This window comes from Colobus angolensis, unplaced genomic scaffold, assembly GCF_000951035.1.
Source record: "Colobus angolensis palliatus isolate OR3802 unplaced genomic scaffold, Cang.pa_1.0 Scaffold10, whole genome shotgun sequence".
In the NCBI taxonomy this organism is placed as follows: Eukaryota; Metazoa; Chordata; class Mammalia; order Primates; family Cercopithecidae; genus Colobus; species Colobus angolensis.
In genome coordinates, this window is record NW_012110919.1 from 3746516 (window position 1) to 3766072 (window position 19557).

A 19557-nucleotide genomic window follows, 5' to 3' on the forward strand; every position below is an offset into this window, starting at 1 on the left:
ACTGGGTGTGGTGGCACATGCCTGTAATCCCAGCTACTTGGGAGGCTGAGGCAGGAGAATCGCTTGAACCCAGGAGATGGAGGTTGCAGGGAGCCAAGATGGCACCACTGCACTCCAGCCTGGGCAACAAGAGTGAAAGTCCGTCTAAAAAAAAAATTTTGAGCTGAAATACTCCTATTTATCTTGAACGTAAAATTGATGTTAAAGTCATTATGGAAACAGTTAAAGGCAATTTGGACTATGCAGAAAATGGAACAAGCAAAATAGCCAAGTAGAAAATGGTGTCAAGAAATTATTCCTAAAGTAAAAGCAATAAAAATAATGTAGAGGAAAGATAAAATATCAGAATGAAGCGATAACTTCACTCTGAAGAGTGAAGAAAGAATGAAGAAAGTGAAGAGTGAAGTGAAGAGAATGAAGAATGGGAATGAAGAAAGAGAATCAGTGGAAGAGAGATAAATGTCAAATAGCACAGAAAATATTTCTTATTTAGAAAAAATATTTTAAATAATACAGAGTACACACCAGATATTTGGTAAACAGAACCCACCATGATATATGCTAGGTAAACATCTCTACCTTCAAATACGAAAGAAAAAACTTAAGCCTGGACAACATACCAAGACCCTATCTCTTAAAAAAAAATTTAAAAATAAAAAATTAGCGCATTCCCTGTGGTCCCAGCTACTGGGGAGGCTAAGGCAAGAGGACTGCTTGAGCCCAGGAGTTTGAGATCAGCCTGGGTGATATAGCAAGACCTAATCCCAACAAAATAATATATCTATACATATATTAAAAAATTAATTTCACACTTCAATAGAACATACACAATCTCACAAAGAAGTTTAAAAAATTTAAAAATATGGTACCCAGCAAAGCGCAAATATTCTATTGACCTCCTATTTCAACTATTAATGACTGAAAATCATGGAAAAAAAGTCTATGGACCTTTAAAGGAAAAGACCATGATGCAAGAATTCCATGCCCTGCACATGTGATAGCAAAATAAAGTCATTTTGGGGTATGAAACACCTCAGATTATGTACTACCTAGAAACTTTTCCTGAATAAATAACTCAGAAGTATTTAAAGATATCGAGATGCATTGATATTCATTCATCTGATATTCACCTTTTTTTTGTTCCGGTTTGTTTTTGAGAGACAGGGTCTTTCTCTGTCACCCAGACTGGAGTCCAGTGGGATGATCACGGCTCACTGCAACCTCAACCCATGCATTCTTCCCACTTCAGCCTCCCAAGTGGCTGGGACTACAGGTACCCACCACCATACCCAACTAATTTTTGTATTTTTTTGTGGAGACAGGGCTTCAGCATGTTACCCAGGCTGGTCTCTAATTCCTGGGCTCAATCAATCTGCCTGCCTTGGCCTTCCAGAGTGCTGGGATTATAGGCATCAGCCACCATGTCCAGCTATATTAATCATTGTAAATATGGCACAACTGAATTTTTGTAACCCTAAAACCTAAAAGGAAGCTCAAAAAAATCTCATACCTGTTTTCAACAACTAGAAAGAAAATATCTTTTAAGAATTTGCCAATTCAAAGACAGAAAGTAAGCAAACCAGGATGTCATCTTTTAGCATAGACATTTTTTAAGGTATATACTTTTTATTGAAGTAAAGCATACATAAACATAAAACTACACATAGGCAAAAAACACTGAGGCAAGCTGTTCCTTCTGCAATATTGGAGAACACCTCCATGTGTCATCTGAGAAAAGGCCACAGTGAGGTTGCCCCAGGGTCTTGAAGGAAAAGCTGACTCTAGGGCGTCCCTTCCCCACCCAAAATGCCTCCCTATTGCCATCTCCTTGACGAATCAGATGGAGGTGGCAAATTTTTCTCCCTGATAATCCTTTGTGACCTTTCTAGAAGATTCTTAATTTCCTTCTTGAAGTTACAACCAGAGGTTGGAAGTTTTTGCATTGGGATCAAATACTCCATTATCATTATCCCCTAGGAGAGACAGCTTTACAATCCCATGTGCGTGAGGGGATTGGTAGATAAAAGTCTGACCTTCCTTCCACAAACTAAAAGCTAAAAGACTTTATTCATTTTTTTCCTTCCGAAATTGAAGGAATTCATTTCTAGACGTCCTTGGCAGGAGCTCAGAACTGTTTATGCAGGCTCCATGCTGGCAAAATAGATATTTTTCGATATCCTACTTTTGGTTGAGTTATGGTAATGTTGGCAGTGTTGGGGAGGGCAGGAGATCAAGTCATTTTTCAAAGTTCTAAGTAAATGATGTTCTAGTGAGATCAATATGAGAGAATTAAAGATTAATATAAAGGTTATCACAAGGCCAACATCTATAAGTTAGACCTTTTTTTCCCCCTAATTGCAGTGGTTCTCAAATTTTAACCCATGTAATAATCACCTGGAAGTCTTGTTAAACACAGACTTCTGGCTGGGCACAGTGGTTGACACCTGTAATCCCAGCACTTTGGGAGGCTGAGGTGGGTGGATCACGTGAGGTCAGGATTTGAACAGCCTGGCCAATATGGTGAAACTTCGTCTCTACTAAAAATACAAAAGTCAACCAGGCCCTGGTGGCGTGCACCTGTAATCCCAGCTACTCAGGAAGCTGAGGTGGGAGAATTGCTTGAACCTGGGAAGTGGAGGTTTCAGTGAGCCAAGATCGTGCCACTGAACTCTAGCCTGAGTGACAGAGTGAGACCCTGTCTCAAAAAAAAAAAAAAAAAAAAAAAAAAATTTTAGTTCCAGGGGTTGGAGAGTGTCTGTAATGAGTTCAAGCAATGAAAACTTCAGTGAATTAGACTTCATTAGAATTACTTCGACTTTGTTTTGATAAAGTCTATAGACATTTTTGTTTAATGCTGCATACATATGCATTATCTCCATCTAGGCATCAAATAAATATTCTTTGGGGTACTGATCTAATGAGAATACTGGTAGATATAAATGCTCTCCATTTGCATTTTAATTATTTGAAAACTAATGTTCTCAAATTCGCTCCCTGGTGCTTTAATCATTTCCTCTATTATTCAATGCTTATCAAAGCATGTCATTAATAAAATAGATCAACACAAAATGTTTGATGATGTGAAGAAAGTAGAGTCTCAAAGAATGTGTCTCATAACCTTAGAGAAAATAAATGAAATAGAAACCCAGTACTGCTTCACTAAACTATGAGTGATGATTTATTGAACGCCCCAAGAGGAAGTAAAAAGCTACATTTGCATCATTTCTGTATTTGATCAGCCATTGTTTACCTGACTTGTTCTTAGGCTGCCTTAGATTCTGAACTGGCTTCCCTTTAGGCTTTTTCATAAACAAATAACTGGAAATGTCTCTAAGGAGGGGAGAGACCAGTTCCTCATTACAGCTGGTAGCAAGCTTGCTTCCACTCAGCCGGGAGGGCGCATTGTTACAGGTGTGGAACTGGTTGCTCTGAGCCCTCCTCCGGCAGCTCACTCTGGTTCTTCAGGCTCTAAGAATCCTCAGGACCCACCTGGGTGCAGTTGGGACAGACCATCTCACAGGTATTAAAGGCAACATTCAGCTGCTTTCTGGGTTTCTCTCTTGCACTTTCCTTTTGTCCTGTTGCTATCAGGTAAGCTTGTTTTGCTGATCTCCCCAGGTCTTATTAGAATTAGTGAATCATTAACCTACAATGGTTTCATTTCTAGTACAGTGAGATGGCTTCCCCAGCAGTGTGGGTGGGTGTTTGCTGGATTCTCAAAGCTTGGAAGGTCAAAGGCTGGTGAATTTTCTTTATGATGACCATGTATTAATTACCTCTTTTAAACATAAAGGAGAAGAGTTAGCATGAATGGATTGACTGTTAACTTTTGATTCTATCGGACCCACTGGGTGTAGTCATTTAGGGAAAGCTTCCCAGGAGCCTTGGCCATTATCTCATTTAATTTCTACAACAGGCCTGTGAGGGAGGTTCTTTGATGACCTCTTGGTAAATGCTGCACAGAGGTTGGCAGAGGAGAAGTGGCTTGTCCTAGGTCACACAGCCAGTTGGAAGTGATACTGGAAGAGAAACCAGATCCATTTACTCTGGTGCTTGAGCTCTTCCTGACTCTCTGCAAACCACCTCCCAAAGCCCTGCTGTTTTTAAAGTTTCTCCATTTCTGCAGTGCATCATGTCAGCAGTTACTATTGCCTTGGTTCCAATATTTAAGACAGTGGTTAATAAATAATACTTACTGATGTGAATCCTATTGGCCATAAATAGCTTTCTACCAGCAGCTACACCCCTGTGTCCGAACAACTACAAAGGAAACCCAAAGCTGTATCCTAACTCCTCAAAAGAGGAGAGGAAAAGGCCAAAAGGACAGAGGGGAAACCCAAAGACTAAGAAATCTGATCTAACTATTACGCAAGTGCCTATGCAAATATACTGAATTCCTTTAACATTGTTGCTGCCTAGAACTTGGACAATCTTCTAAAGGAGAAAAATAATAGAACGGCCCTGATTGTTATGTATGTGTGAAAGTACCTATTGATTCTTAATTAGCTGGGTATGGTGGTAAGCATCTATAGTCCCAGCTACTCAGGAGTACAGCGTGAGGATTCTGTGAGGCTGGGAGTTTGAGGTTACAGTACACTGTGATCACGCCACTGCACTCAGCCTGAGCAACAGAGCCAGACTCCATCTCTAAAAAGAAAACAAAAAAGTAACAAAGTACCTATAGATTTGATGAGGAACTGGCCTCTCCATGTAGCAATAATGTACCTTATTTTATCAATGGTCAGGAGGGACCATTTCATGCCTCTTCAGCAATGTTAGTATCAACCTTCAGAGCAGCATCCAGGAATTACCAATCTAAAACCAAAACTAATATAATCTCACCTTAACTGAATGTAAGTTTCCTAAACTGGCATTGCCTTCTTTCCTCCACTCTGCAAAAAAAGGTACCTCATGCATTTTAGTTCTACATGTGAAGTTCTGTAACAGTTGAGCCCTCAGCTCAAAATAAAGCAAACCCAATATTAAGAATTTTAGATTTCTTTTGTGAATAAGAGTTGAACTGACTTTAGTTTGCATCTAAGTAGTTCCTCAAACAACTCACCAGTCTAAAATCCAGTACCTGTGGGTTTCATTTGGCCCTTAAAGAAACTTTTTATAGAGATGGGGCCTCACTATGTTGCCCAGGCTGGTCTTGAACTTCTAGGGTCTAGTGATCCTCCCACCTTCGCCTCCCAAAGTGCTTGGATTACAGGCATGAGCCTCTGTGCCTGCACTTATTTGACCTTAAACAAGATAAGAGTCAGGGAGCAAAATAAGAGATCACAAAATCCCCAAAATCAATGTCAAGTCACAACATTGTCATGACAATGTTAAAACACTGAGCTCCTCCTCTACTGATAGGAATAGATCTAACAGCCTATTAATTATCTATTCACAAGGTTGTTGAACTTCTATGCCTGACACAGATTAAAAGAAACAAAGAGGAGAGAGTGGTTGCCATAGGCAAGTACACAAAGCATAGTGAGAAGCAAGGAATAAAAATTAGGGAGTACATCAGTGTGGGGTCATTTGTTGTGGGAGTGAATATTCAGAGGCTGTAAAAACCTGCCACAATTATTGTATTCTCCACAGAACTAGAGTAAACATAGTAGAAATCACTGTATTTTGGCTAAGTACTGGAATAATAGTCAACAGAATGAGGCCAGGTAATGAGGAAAAGGTTTATTGGTTTTCAGCCTTCTCTATATCAAGTTAAAGAAGCAAATAATACACTCTAGAAAAGTTCTACTAAAAAGTATTGTCCTTGCAATTAAAATTATAAGAAGTAAATTATTAGCCATTTTTACATTTTGGCAATCCAAATGTGGCCAAAGGGTTTCAGATTGCTGAGTTCTGCTTTAGAATGATAAACTTACTAAAACTATTATTGATGTTCTTAGAATATACGGTCAGCTACTAATGTTCCATCCACAAACAATCCACGCACAGTCTGAAGCCACCTTCCATGCCATCTGGGGCCAGGGAAGGTGGGTCTCTCGCCCATCCCACAGTCCCACGCCTGGTCTGTAAATCCTCAAGCATCAACTCTCATGCCATAAGGGATGTGTAAGGATTGATGTTCTCCCACACATGCCTTCTTCATGTGGGAAAGTACAGAATAACGAAACTGCAGTAAGCCACGCCCATGAATCAAGTTGTGAAATAGAAGGGTCAGCTTTTCTTGAGCATAAGAAGAGATAATGCTGCATGCATGGATCGCAAAAAACACCTCCAGTCATGAACAGTAGGGTACCTGGTGACATCTGGGTTTTTCTTTTCAAACTTGCAAGTCATTTTTCCAAAATGTAAAGATTGATAGAATCTAAGATAAAAGACATTGCCAGATACTTTACATCAGTTACCTTCAAAGCCTGTCTCATTCTGTAATTTAAACCTTGAGGGAAGGAACCTTGTTTTCCTTGTTCTTGCATCCCCGGAATGCACCAAAGTATGTACTTTCACACATAAATGTAGATGATAGGAGGATTTAATGTATATTTGATTCCCTTAAAATGAAATAATCACAAGGAGAGGAGCTATGTGGTTTCCGGAAAGTATCTTAAGTGACCAACGATTTTAAAGGCTTTTTTGTTTGAACCTAAAAGGAATATTAAGTAGACAGTAAACAGATTTCAATACGTTGTTTAGATGAGAATGCTGGAGTCTTATATATTAATTATTTTCTGAACGTAAAGGATGCTGATGCGAACTGAACTCTATCTCCTATGAAGAATTAAAAGTTTTCCTTTGAAATTTTAGGCCTTTTTTTCTCACTACAGTCTCCCTCATTTGCTACAGATTCCACAGTCTGCTCTTCCTCACTGAAGATGCAACAACCTGCTTGACATTCTCCTCTGGAAAAGGAAAAGAACTACTAGAGGAAGTGTGGCACTTGGATGCAGAAATTGAGCACCCTCCATGTGATCCAGAGAACAGGAACTCAGACATCTTCTGGAACCTTCTACCCACGGTAGAACCTCTTAGCTTTATGGAGAAAACAGAGTCATTCTATCTAGAGGTGCCACCCCAAGACTGCAGAGCCTCTCGTCGGCCCCCGCTGAAGAGCCTGCCAAAGCAGCACTGTGAGAACCAGGGGAGCCTCCTCCAGTTTGACCGGCAAGCCCCAGGCCGCATCTCCACCTCGCCCACTTTGAGGAGATTAAGGACCCGTGGCTGTGGAACTTGGCACTCACTGTCTCAGCAGGATGCCTTGCAGGTGCCCACCTGGGGAAGCTGGAGAGAGCCTGCGGGCTCCCCATGTTTCCTTTCCAAGAGCCTGCCGGGAAAACCAAAGGATTCTTCGTACTTGCTGTCACCCTTGAGACTCCACTCAAGATTGACCTCTGAACCTGAAAGGGCCCTGAACGCAGCTGACTCACGGGAGCCCCAAACCCGGCCCACTGACAAGTGTCTCCCTCCTGAGCTTCAGCCTGTCAGTGAAGAGTCCATTCACCAGGCCTCTCTTCTGCGGCAAGAAGGCCCCTTCCTGTCCAGCCCCACCCTACAACGCCATAGTCCTCAGGTAACACAGCTCTAAGCCTCTGGCCTCTCAGTTGGTGAACCACAAAGCAAAATAGATCTCAGAGTTGATTCATTCCCCCAAGGGCCAGTAGATCCTAAAAAGGAGACAGCACAGGAAATCACACTGAGGGGACACATTCTCTTTAGGAAGCATTGGCTCTTAAGTGAAAGGAGGGCAGCAATTTGGGGAAGAAAGAAAATGATCTCGCTCACTTCCTTCTGTCCTTGGAGGCACTTTAAGAAAGGATGCACCAAGGCCAGGCTTACCCCAATGGTCTGTTAGGACCCGAGAGCAATGGGAGCCCTCTTGCAAATGCACACTATTTAAAGACAATGTGGTGTCACTGATTTAAAAGGGGAGAAAGAGCCAGTTATTCAAATTTGTGATCCCACCAAAATGTAAAACATGTTTTAACTAGGAGGGCTCATTGTTTCTCCTTTCAACATGTTTGCTTTGGAGTTCGGGATGGGTTTGATTAAGACTAAAACATATATTCTTAAAATTTATTTCAGGGAGAAGAATTGCACCCATCCAGGTGAGTATGCATTTATTTTCTCCGGTGCTATGACATCTGTTGACTATTTACTATTAGATTTTTATTTCTGTCCTGACATAACAAAGCTGACGGTATGTTAACCAATACACTTTGTTTTACAGCACTCAAGTCACTCTTCACATTTATAGGTGCAAGAGTTTTCATTTCAAGAGTCTCCCTTTAAGAGCACAGCATTTGGGGGCAGGATACAACGCCATATGCAGTCATAGGTTTCATTTTGAATTGTCAATGTCTTGGCCCTGTAGCTTAATTAACATCCACTTAGTAATAGGTTTTGTCTGGTAGAGAAAATAGAAAGGCCAGAGATACTCAACAGCTTTTCACAGAAAAATTTAGAGGACAAAAATTTAAAGGAACAAGATGTCTTGATTAAATCTAGGGTGACCTTTAAAATAACCTGTTATGACAGACTGTGCCCTTATCCAGAATGAAGTAAACTGTGTCATTTCTGAAACCAGCTCTGAACTTTCAGCGTGGCCCCTTGGTTGTAGCAATGGATCTGCCATCCCTGACAGGGATGAAGAGTTTCTGTAGCAGCAAGGGAAAGATCCACGCCCAATTTTATCTTCCTGATCTGCGGGATTGGCAGGAAAGCCCTCATTTCATTCGAAAAGTCACAGAGGATTTTTTTGGAGAAACAGCTGCTGTTTTATTACTGGGCCTCAATCTTCAAGCAATAGTTTAATGTTCATAGCAGTAAGGATAACATCCATGTAAACGTTCTTTGTTGATTTTAATCCTCCTTGGCCTAAATGTATCAACAAAGGTAGAAGATACTTACCAAGCAGTAGGAAAATGCAAATTGTTATGTTTGTGTATCAGTTAGCTATTGCTAGATAAAAAACCACTTAAAGTAACAGACAGTTATTGTTTCTTATAAATCTCTGTGTCCCTGGGGGTGAGTTTCTCTAGGCTGGGTTTAGCTGAGCAGTTCCACTCCAAATGTTCCTTAACCTGCTCATGGGATCAAAGGGCTCCCATGGGTTCATGGGATCAATAGAGCATATTCTTTATACAGTGAAGGAAGAGGTTCAAGAGGACAAGTAGAAACATGTAAGGCCTCTTGGAGCCTGGGCTCTGAAACTGATCTAATTTTATTGACCAAAGCAAGTCACTCAGTTGAACTCAGGGTCAGGGAATTACATGTTACCAACAGTGGGAGAGCATTGAAATGTTACATGGCAACGTGTAGGGATGTCAGGATTGGGGAAGAGTGGGGATGTTAGTGTAAATCTTCCATACATGTGAAACAGAATAAAGCTCTAAGATGAGATCTAGTTCAGTTGTGTCAAAGAAAGTGAAAAAGGGTAGTCTTAGAAAAAAAAGTGATGTTTAGAGTCGAATTATTTTAATAAGATGTTGATAAATTTTATTCCTTATCCTAAGAGCAGTGTGAAACCATTTAATGAATTGATACGATCAGATGGATGTCAGATATACCTGGGATTTAGATGCAAGTAGACTTGAGTCAAATAATTCGAATGTTCAGGTATGAGAAGTTGGTAAGTTAGACTATGATGAAAGCAGTGGGGTTAAAAAGAAGTATCTCAATGCAAGAGATATTTAGGAGATATAATCCCCCAGACTTTGTGAATGGTAACCTATCAGGGTGAGGGAAAGGAATCTTCAAGAATAACCTCCAAGCTTCTGGCTTATATAACTGGGTAACTAAAGTGTCCATTCACTGACCTAGATAAACTTGGGTAAAGAAATGAAATATGAGTGGTTGGAGTGTGGGTTTTGTGTTCAGGTTTGGACATGTTGAGTTTGAGGACCTATGAAGCATCTAATTGGAGATTTTCAGTAAATAATTGGTTAGAGAAGGCATCAGGGGTGGATGTGCTATATGTGTATTTGTGAGTCTTAAATCAAGGAATGTTTTCTAGAGCAGGTAAAGTCTGGGTCCAGCTCTGATTATTAGATGGAGCCAGCAGACATAAAGGTGAATCAATGGGATGCATTAAGTCATTTGGAAAAAAAAATAACATGAAGGTAATTTCCATTGCCATATGGAATCTTTGTGAGAAAATAACAAAAATAGTCTTGGTAAATTTTAAAACAATAGCTAGGACAGGCTGGGCACGATGGCTCATGCCTATAATCCCAGCACTGTGGGAGGGCCAGGCAGGTGGATCACTTGAGGTCAGGAGTTTGAGATCAGCCTGGTCGACATAGTGAAACCTCATCTCTACTGAAAATATGTTTTTTAAAAAATAAGCTGGACGTGGTGGCGGGCACCTGGAACTCCCTTCTTAGCCTGTTGACTTAAAGGTAGGAGGAGCCCAAAGTGTCCAGGTAGCAATTTTAACTGCCAGTTTAATGGAATCATTGTTGTGTCTCTTGGTGGCAGTTTTGCTGCCTCTGGAACTAAGACCTCTGGGCCAGCAGAACGTAATGTCACAGGAACGGGAGGCAAAAATTTGGCTGGTGGATCACTAGGGGTGATGGTGAGTGGTGTCACTTCCACTTCCACCCCTTGATGCCTGAAACTGTGAATCCTGGCTATGGGGGAAACAGTGCCATATATTGGACACTGATTCAGAGCATACATGGCCTTCCAGAGAACTTCAGCCCTGCAAAGTATTGTCACCTAGTTGGCATTACAATTGTGACTTCAAAAGGCCATTCCACTATTCTGTCAATCCAGCTGCTTCAGGATAATGGGGAACATGATAAGACCAGTGAATTCCATGCACATGAGCCCACTGCTGCACTGCTTTGGCCATAAAGTGAGTACCTTGGTCAGAGGCAATGCTGTGTGGAATACCATGATGGTGGATAAGGCATTCCATGAGCCCATGGATGGTAGTTTTGCCAGAAGCATTGCATGCAGGATAGGCAAACCCATATCTGGAGTAAGTATCTATTCCAGTGAGGACAAACCTCTGCCCTTTTCATGATAGAAGAAGTGCAATATAATCAACCTGCCACCAGGTAGCTGGCTGATCACCCCAAGGAATGGTGCCATATCAAGGGCTCAGTGTTGATCTATGTTGTTGGCAAGTTGGACACTCAGCCGTGGCCATAGCCAGGTCAGCCTTGGTGAGTGGAAGTCCATGTTGCTGAGCCCATGTGTAACCTCCATCCCTGCCACCATGGCCACTTTGTTCATGAGCCCATCAGGCAATGACAGGGGTGACTGGGGAAAGAGGCTGAGTGGTAGCCACAGAATGGTCATCCTATCCACTTGATTATTAAAATCTTCCTTTGCTGAGGTCACCCATTGGTGAGCACCCACATGGGATACAAATATCTTCACAGTTTTTGGCCACTCAGAGAGGTCTATCCACATACCTCTTCCCCAAATTTCTTTGTCACCAATTTTCCAGTCATGCTTCCTCCAAGCCCTGACCATCCAGCCAACCCATTGGCTACAGCCCATTAATCAGTATATAGTTACACGTCTGGCCATTTCTCCTTCCATGCAAAGTATGCAACCAGGTGTACTGCTTGAAGTTCTGCCCACTGGGAAGATTTCCCTTTACCGCTGTCCTTCAGGAATGTCCTAGAAAAGGCTTGTAGTGCTGCAGCTGTGCACTTTCGGGTGGTGCCTGCATATCATGCAGAACCATCTGTGAACCAGGCCCTAGTCTTCTCTTCCTCTGTCAATTGGTCATAGGGAGCTCCCCATGAGGCCATCAGTGCAGGCTTGGGGAGAGAAGGCAGGGTGGCAGGAGTGGAGACCATGGGCATTTGAGCCACTTCCTCATGTAACTTACTTGTGTCTTCAGGACTTGCTTGAGCCTAATCAAGTATATACCACTTCCATTTATTTGATGATAGAATGCTGCTGTGCATGACCCACTTTATGGCTAGATGGGTCAGAAAGCACCCAGTTCATGAGAGGCAGTTCAGGTCGCATGGTGACTTGATGACCTATAGTCAAATGTTCAGTTTCCACCAAAGTCCAGTAACAGGCCAAGAGCTGTCTCTCAAAAGGAGAGTAGTTATCTGCAGAAGATGGCAGGGTCTTGCACCAAAATTCTAGAGGTCTCTGCTGTGATTCACCTATGGGGGACTGCCAAAGGCTCCAAACAGCATCTCTGTCTGCCACTGACACCCCAAGCACCATTGGATCTGCTGGGTCATATGGCCCAAGTGGCAGAGCAGCTTGCATAGCAGCCTGGACCTATTACAGAGCCTTCTCCTGTTCTGGACCCCACTCAAAACTGGCCACCTTTCAGATCACTCAATAAATGGGCCAGAGTAACACACCCAAATGAATGTGTTACCTCCAAAATCCAAATAGGCCCACTAGGCATTGTGCCTCTTTCTTGGTTAGAGGAGGGGTCAAATGTAGCAACTTATCTTTCACTTTAGGAGGACTATCTTGAAAGGCCCCACACCACTGGACCCCTAGAAATTCTGCTAAGGTAGAAGTTTTCTGAATTGTAGTCAAATTTATTTCCCATCCTCTGGCATGCAAATGTGTCACCAATAAGTCCGGTGTATTTGCTACTTCTTGCTCACTGGATCCAATCAGCATAATGTCATCAGTATAATGGACCAATGTGATATCTTGCAGAAGCGAAAAGCGATCAAGGTCTCTCTGAATAAGATTATGACATAAAGTCGGAGAGTTGATATACTCTGAGGCAGGACAGTAATGATATATTGCTGGCCTTGCTAGCTGAAGGTAAATTGCTTCTAGTGGGCCTTATGGACAGGAATGGAGGAAAAGGCATTCGCCAAGTCAGTGGCTGCATATCAGTACCAGGAGATGTGTTCATTGGCTCAATTGGCTCAAGCAGTGAAACCACATCTGGTACAGCAGCTGCAATTGGAGTCAACATTTTGTTAAGCTTACAAGAATTCACTGTCATTCTCCAAGATCCATTTGTCTTCTGCACAGGCCAAATGGGAGAGTTGAACAGGGATGTGGTGGGAATCACCACCCTTGTGTCTTTCGAGTCCTTGATGGTAGCCTTAATCTCCACAGTCCCTCCAGGGATGCAATATTATTTTTGATTTACTATTTCTCTAGGTAGAGGCAGCTCTAATGGCTTCCATTTTGCCTTTCCCTCCATAATAGCCCTCACCCTACCAGTCAGGGAGCCAATATGGGGGTTCTGCCAGCTGCTAAATTTGTCTATGCCAATTACATGCTCTGGCACTGGGGAAATGACCACAGGATGAGTCTGGGGATCCACTGGACCCACTGTAAGTTGGACTTGAGCTAAAACTCCATTAATTGTCTGACCTCCATAAGCCCCTACTTTAACTGGAGGACTATAATGATGTTTTGGGTTCCCTGGAATCAACCCCAGCTCAAAGCCAGTGTCCAGTAGTCCCCAAAATGTCTGATCATTTACCTTTCCCCAATACACAGTTACCTTGGTAAAAGGCCAGAGGTCTCCTTAGGGAAGGATGGGAGAAAGATTCACTGCATAGTGAGCTGAGATTGTGCCACTGCACTCCAACCTGGATGGCAAAGCAAGACTCCCTATCAAAAAAAGATTCACTACATAAGTTGTCGGTAATGTAGTGGGGTCCTTTCTCAAGGAGACCTGGCCTCCCCTTTATTCAAGGGGTTCTGGGTTTGTAAACTGGCTCACATTTCTGGAAATTGATTGAGATGTGAGTCATGACGTTTTATCACGTGAATCATGATAAAAACATGATTCTCTGTTTTTATAATTCAAGTTAGTCTTGTCCATTCAACCTAGAAGTCTTCTGCTTATAAAAATTAGGTAGGAATGTAGTAGGCTTCCTATCAATTTCAATTCCAGGAACACTGTAATTAATTAGCCAATGCCAGAGCTCTACAGGAATCAGTCTGTTCTGATTGCTGCTTTGCCTCTTCTGTCCATTATGGTAGCTATGTCCACCTTGCCTTTGATGGTTGAGTGCCGCCACTTGGCCTCTGCCACCTTGGGATCCAATTATTCCCATTGTATTTAAATTTTGTAGTTGAATGACTGTGGTTCCCACCGTTAGATCTGACATACAGAGAAGGGCAATTACAGGGCTCTTCAAAGATGCAGGTCCTGCCCTCACAAATCTATTTCACAAGGCATTGGTCAAGGGGATATCTTCTGACCCTCTCAGCTGGGATGAGTAGGTCTAAAGTGACTAATCTACTCCACCATCCCAATCTCCCTAAGCCTTTGGATCTCTTCCTCTACATTAAACTAAGGGAGATCAGGCATTTCCAGCTCACTCACAGTGGGCCATCTTTTAATCCATATTTTAGCTAACCAAGAAATAAACTTTTAGACCCATGTTTAACTCCCCAAGCTGAAACATTAAATGCAGAGTCCCTATTTAGTGGGCCCAAATCAATAAATTCAGCCTGATTCAACTCTGTGTTCCTTCCACCATTATCCCACACCCTTAATATCCATTCCCATGCCTGTTCTCCAGATTTCTGTTTATATAAATTAGAAAACTCAAGTAGTTATTTTCAAGTGTAGGACCCCTCCTCATGGGTCACACTCTCAACCTCACCTCTAGGGGCCTGCCGGGACTTTAGTCCAGTTACAGGTCTAGAGGCAAACAAGGTTGTTGGGGGAGGCTCCTGAGGAGAATCAACATTATCTTGCCTGTCAACTGCCTCAAGGGAGGCCATCACTATTGCCTCAGGCAGTGCAGGGTTTATCTCCCCGGACAAAGGTGGAAAGACTGATGGCACCATGGGTCAGGGTGGGGATGTTGCCACTACTGGCGATGGGGAAGCTGGGCAAAATAGTTTCATCAGAGTTTACAAACTCAGTGTCCCCAACTTCATCGGGGTCCTCCCACACGTCCCCATTCCAAGTTGCAGGGTCCCATTCTTTTCCAATCAATGCCCTCAATTTAACAGTGTACACCTGGCAAGACTGTGCATGCACCTTTCATTGCAGGTCAGCCACTCGCATAATAAGAGCTTTGTCCATTTTTCCACAATTTCAGCTCTTTCTCTACAGGAGATAAGACTCTCACTCAGGGCAATCTTAGCAGATTTGAGGCTTAGTATCTGCTTCTGAAGCCAGGAGTTAGAATCCCCGAGTTCATCATTTTCTCTCAACACTTTGTCCACTGAACTTAGGAGCAACCAACCAGCTTCATTATGTTCCTCGGTTCTCCACATATGGTCAAAGGTATTATGTATAGAGTCACTAAACTTGCCTCTCACAAGCAGTGAATCAGGAGTGTCAAATGCATTTATGTTGCACAACTCTCTAAATGGTTCACACCAAGGATTATCAGTGTTCTCCATACTATTAGAAGTAGAGCCCTCAGCATTTTTGTGTCTAATCATATGAAGCAGCCAACTCCAGAAGCCCCAAAACCAACAAAAGAACTCCATCCTTAATACTCTGCTCCTCTAGAACCACTTCTTGTACCAAAATCTGTATTAGTCAGAGTTCTCTAGAGGAACAGAACTAATGGGATAGATAGATAGATAGATAGATAGATAGATAGATAGATAGATAGATAGATAGATAGATAGATAATAGATAGAGAGTTTCTTAAGTAGTAACTCACATGATCATGAGGTCCCACAATAGGCTGTCTGCCGGCTGAGAAGCGAGAAGAGCCAGTCAGAGTTCCAAAGCTGAAGAACTTGGAGTCCGATGTTCGAGGGCAGGAAGCATCCAGCTCAGGAGAAAGACAGAGGCTCGGAGGCTAGGCCAATCTCAAATCTTCGCATTCTTCTGCCTGCTTTATATTTGCTGGCAGCTGATTAGATGGTGCCCGCCCAGATTAAGGGTGGGTCTGCCTTCCCCCACCCACTGACTCAAATGTTAATCTCCTTTGGCAACACCCTCGCAGACACACCCAGGATCAATACTTTGCATCCTTCAATCCAATCAAGTTGACACTCAGTATTAACCATCACAAGATTCTTACATTACTACTAATAAACAAGAACTAAAAAAAAAAAATAAACAAACCCAGACAGATCCCCAATCCATCTCTCTTCACACCCTCTTCTCTTCTTCCACATGTCTCTGCAGTCTTTTCTGCAGCAGCCATTTGTTCAAAGAGCCCACTTCCTTGAACAGTTGCTTGCCAGGCTGTGTGGTCATATAATGTTAGATAAAGAGTGACGAGCTCTGCATGAGGCCCCACTGTCTATCTAAGAGCAAGGGTTCTTACCTAAAATAATAATAATAATAATAAGCCTATCAAATGGTCTAAACTAGGATTTAGCAAACTATGGCCCATGGCCAAAATTCAGCCCATAACCTGTTTCTGTTAATAAAGCTTTATTGGAACACACCAATGCCCACTCATTTGTACACTGCCTGGGACTATTTTAGCACTGCAATGGCAGAGTTGCAACAGAGACTGCATGGCGCCCAAAGCCTAAAATATTTACTATCTGGCCTTTTATAGAAAAGGTGTGCTGACCCCTGGCCTATACAATTAAGAAATGCTTGCCTCTGGCTTCCAATCACAGCAAAATTTTTTGTCTTGCAGAATAGATATAAAACCTTTTTCAAAAATACTGATTCTTCTACTATAGTGGTTTTGGGTTTTTTGTTTTGTTTTGTTTTGTGTTTTTGAAACAGAGTCTTGCTCTGTCACTCATGCTGGAGTGCAGTGACACAATCTCAGCTCACTGCAATCTCTGCCTCCTGGGTTCAAGTTATTCTCTTGTCTCAGCCTCCCAAGTAGATGGGATTACAGGTGTGCACCACCACACCTGGCTAATTTTTGTGTTTTTAGTAGAGACAGGATTTCATTATGTTGGCCAGGTTGGCCTTGAACTCCTCACCTCAAGTTGTCTGCCCTCCTCGGCCTCCCAAAGTGCTGGGATTATAGGTATTAATAGCGTTTTAACATGCAACCTGACAATGTGTAAGTGGTAAGTGCCCAATATACTCATAGTTGTGAAATCGGCTAACTGGTAAATCCTTGCTCTCAGGTTTTGCTTTGTGAACTCGTTCTTCCTGCCATTCCCTCTCTCACTCTGTAATATTTAAGTGAACTCATGCTTACTTCAAACCTTCCTGTCTTATCACTAGAATATGGCCCCTGGAAAAAAATCTTCACAATTCATTCTTACGCAAGTGGTAGGGAATTTAGGCTGAAGGGACATATACTCTCATCTTTCCAAGTACAGCCAGTACATTTCTCCCCTTTGGGTTTCCCTGCATCTTATAAATGTCTCCATCATAATTTCTAAAACACTATATTGTGTTTCTTTTACATTCATCTGCCCCCAAGAATCAAAACCTTCCTGAGAGCAGAGACTGCTTCTTACTTATCTTTGAACCTCTAGCATCTGGTACCCAGAAAGAGTCTACTTCCAAAAAGATAAATGGAAGAAGGAAGACAGGCAGGTTGGCAGGCTTCTTGGATTACAGTGCCACTTATCTATCCCCAATGCATTTGCATTTTCACAAAAGACAGCTTGAAGCCAAACAGTGAAGCTGTGCTGGTGGAAATTTTAAACATCAGAAGCAAGTGAGGGAGATGATTTTGTGGACAGGGAAACATTCCTAGCATCCCTTACATTTTGTATTGATAGGAAGCTGTCCATCTTACCTAATTTTCAGGTCAGCCCTGAAAGTGAGAAGAGAAACGTACATGTGACATTTCTCTAAGAGTATAGACTGACCTTCCGATGCTCAAATAGAAAGTAAGAAAAAAGTTAACTATATCCATATTAGCCACTGGGGCAACATTAGCATGAAAGCCAAATGATGAGATATTTGAAAGTCTGTCTTGAGGAAAAAACAAACAAACAAAAGTATTAAATGCCAGTAAAACTTCCCCCAAAGTCAAATCCCTCTGGGGTTACCATTAGGGGGCAGCAGGACCTGGAGTTAAAGTCTACTGGAGTCAAACTCCCTGATTTTAAATCCTATCTCCACTTCTCTGTGGCAACAAGATCTTGCACAATTTCCTTAACTACTCGAAATTTTGAAGGTTTTATCCATGAAGTGGAGATACAAATACAATCACGCACTGCATTAATACAACGGGCTTCATGTACAACAGTGGTCCTGTAATTAAAATAACATAGTTTTGCTCTACCTAGTCTACGTTTAGATACACAAATACTTCCCATTGTGTTACTGCTGCCTACATTATTCAGTACCATAACATGATGCACAGGTTTGTAGCCTGGGAACCACTGGTGACACCTTACAGCCTAGTTGTGTAGTAGGCTACACACCATCGAGGTTTGTGTAAGTTCACTCTATGATGTTCACATAATGACAAAATTGCCTGAGGATGCATTTCTCAGAACATATCCCCATCATTAAGCAATGCACACCTGTAGTGTTCCTCTCACAGGTCTTTCTTTTTAACTGGTTAAATAATATAACTCAAAGAGTAGCTATTGTTATTTTTAGAGAAACCATTCATTCAGCACCTCCCACATGTTAAGTCATTGACTTATTCTCTCTAAAATTTCCTAACCCCAGAGCTAAATATTCTAACATCAGGCACATCAAATGTAATGTATCTGACCTTTAGGTTCAATACAATACAATATTATACCCCACATGCTTTTATTTAAAACCCTTTATGTCCCTAGCAGTGTCTGTTAACTGTAGAACATACTAGAAGAGAAGACATCTTCTTTGGGGCTTTAAGGCTTGTTGGACAGGATTCAGAGACTAATAGGCAGTGTACTGCTCATTACTCAAAAGAGAAGACTGCAGCCTTGGGGAGGTTTCCTGACATGGGCACGGTGTAAGGGGAACCACGTGCCATTCTTCCACCAGCATCAGCTCATCTATTAGGTTGGCACAAAAGTAATTACGGGTTTTGCCATTACTTTTAATTGTGGCAACAACTGCAATTACATTTGCACCAACGTAATAGAATGTAAGTTCCAAAAAAGTGGGATTTTCATCTGTTTTGCTTATTGCCTTATCCCCGGTACCTAGAACACTGCCTGGCACTTAGTAGGTGTCCAATAAATGTTTAAGGAAACGAAAAGAAAAAGGAAATTGGTAGTTGGGTTTGGACATGCCTTTTAGGGAAAATTGTATGGTCCCCTTTTGTTTTGTGTGTTTTCTCCTCCAACTATTTATTTGACTCCTTCCAGCTCCTTTCAACCTCCTCGATCTTCCTTGTTGTTTTGTGCTTGTCTCTGAGTGTACTTTGGGTTTGCGGGGATTTGTACAAGTATTGCTTAATCCCACAAGGGAGTATGTTGACTGTTTTCCATAAAAAACAGTAACCTAGAAAGAAGGTGAGATTTCTGCGCAGTTACCAGCAGTTATCATGGTGCTCTGAGCACATGTGCTCAAAAAAATATTACCAATTTGACCCCACAGTCACAGTACATGGCATTTCTCACACATTGATGAGACTCTTAAGAGGCATCTCAGCTGGGCGCGGTGGCTCAAGCCTGTAATCCCAGCACTTTGGGAGGCCCAGACGGGTGGATCACGAGGTCAGGAGATCGAGGCCATCCTGGCTAACACGGTGAAACCCAGTCTCTACCAAAAATACAAAAACTAGCCGGGCGAGGTGGCGGGCGCCTGCAGTCCCAGCTACACGGGAGGCTGAGGGAGAAAATGGCGTAAAC

At 42.2% G+C, this 19557-nt stretch overlaps 1 protein-coding gene across 1 annotated transcript; it reads left to right on the plus strand.

Annotated features, from left to right (window-relative positions):
* Positions 1 to 3237: 3237 nt before the first annotated feature.
* LOC105505785 (chromosome unknown open reading frame, human C12orf74) lies at positions 3238 to 8937 on the plus strand. The gene is made up of 2 exons (XM_011933745.1): positions 3238 to 3520; positions 6828 to 8937. Exon 2 carries the CDS (start codon positions 6989 to 6991, stop codon positions 7535 to 7537), a length of 549 nt encoding a protein of 182 aa, XP_011789135.1. The 5' UTR covers positions 3238 to 3520; positions 6828 to 6988; the 3' UTR covers positions 7538 to 8937.
* The last annotated feature ends 10620 nt before the right edge of the window (positions 8938 to 19557 follow it).

Excerpts from the sequence above, each read along its gene's own strand:
- LOC105505785 (XM_011933745.1), top strand. The coding sequence starts at position 6,989 with ATGGAGAAAACAGAGTCATTCTATCTAGAGGTGCCACCCCAAGACTGC.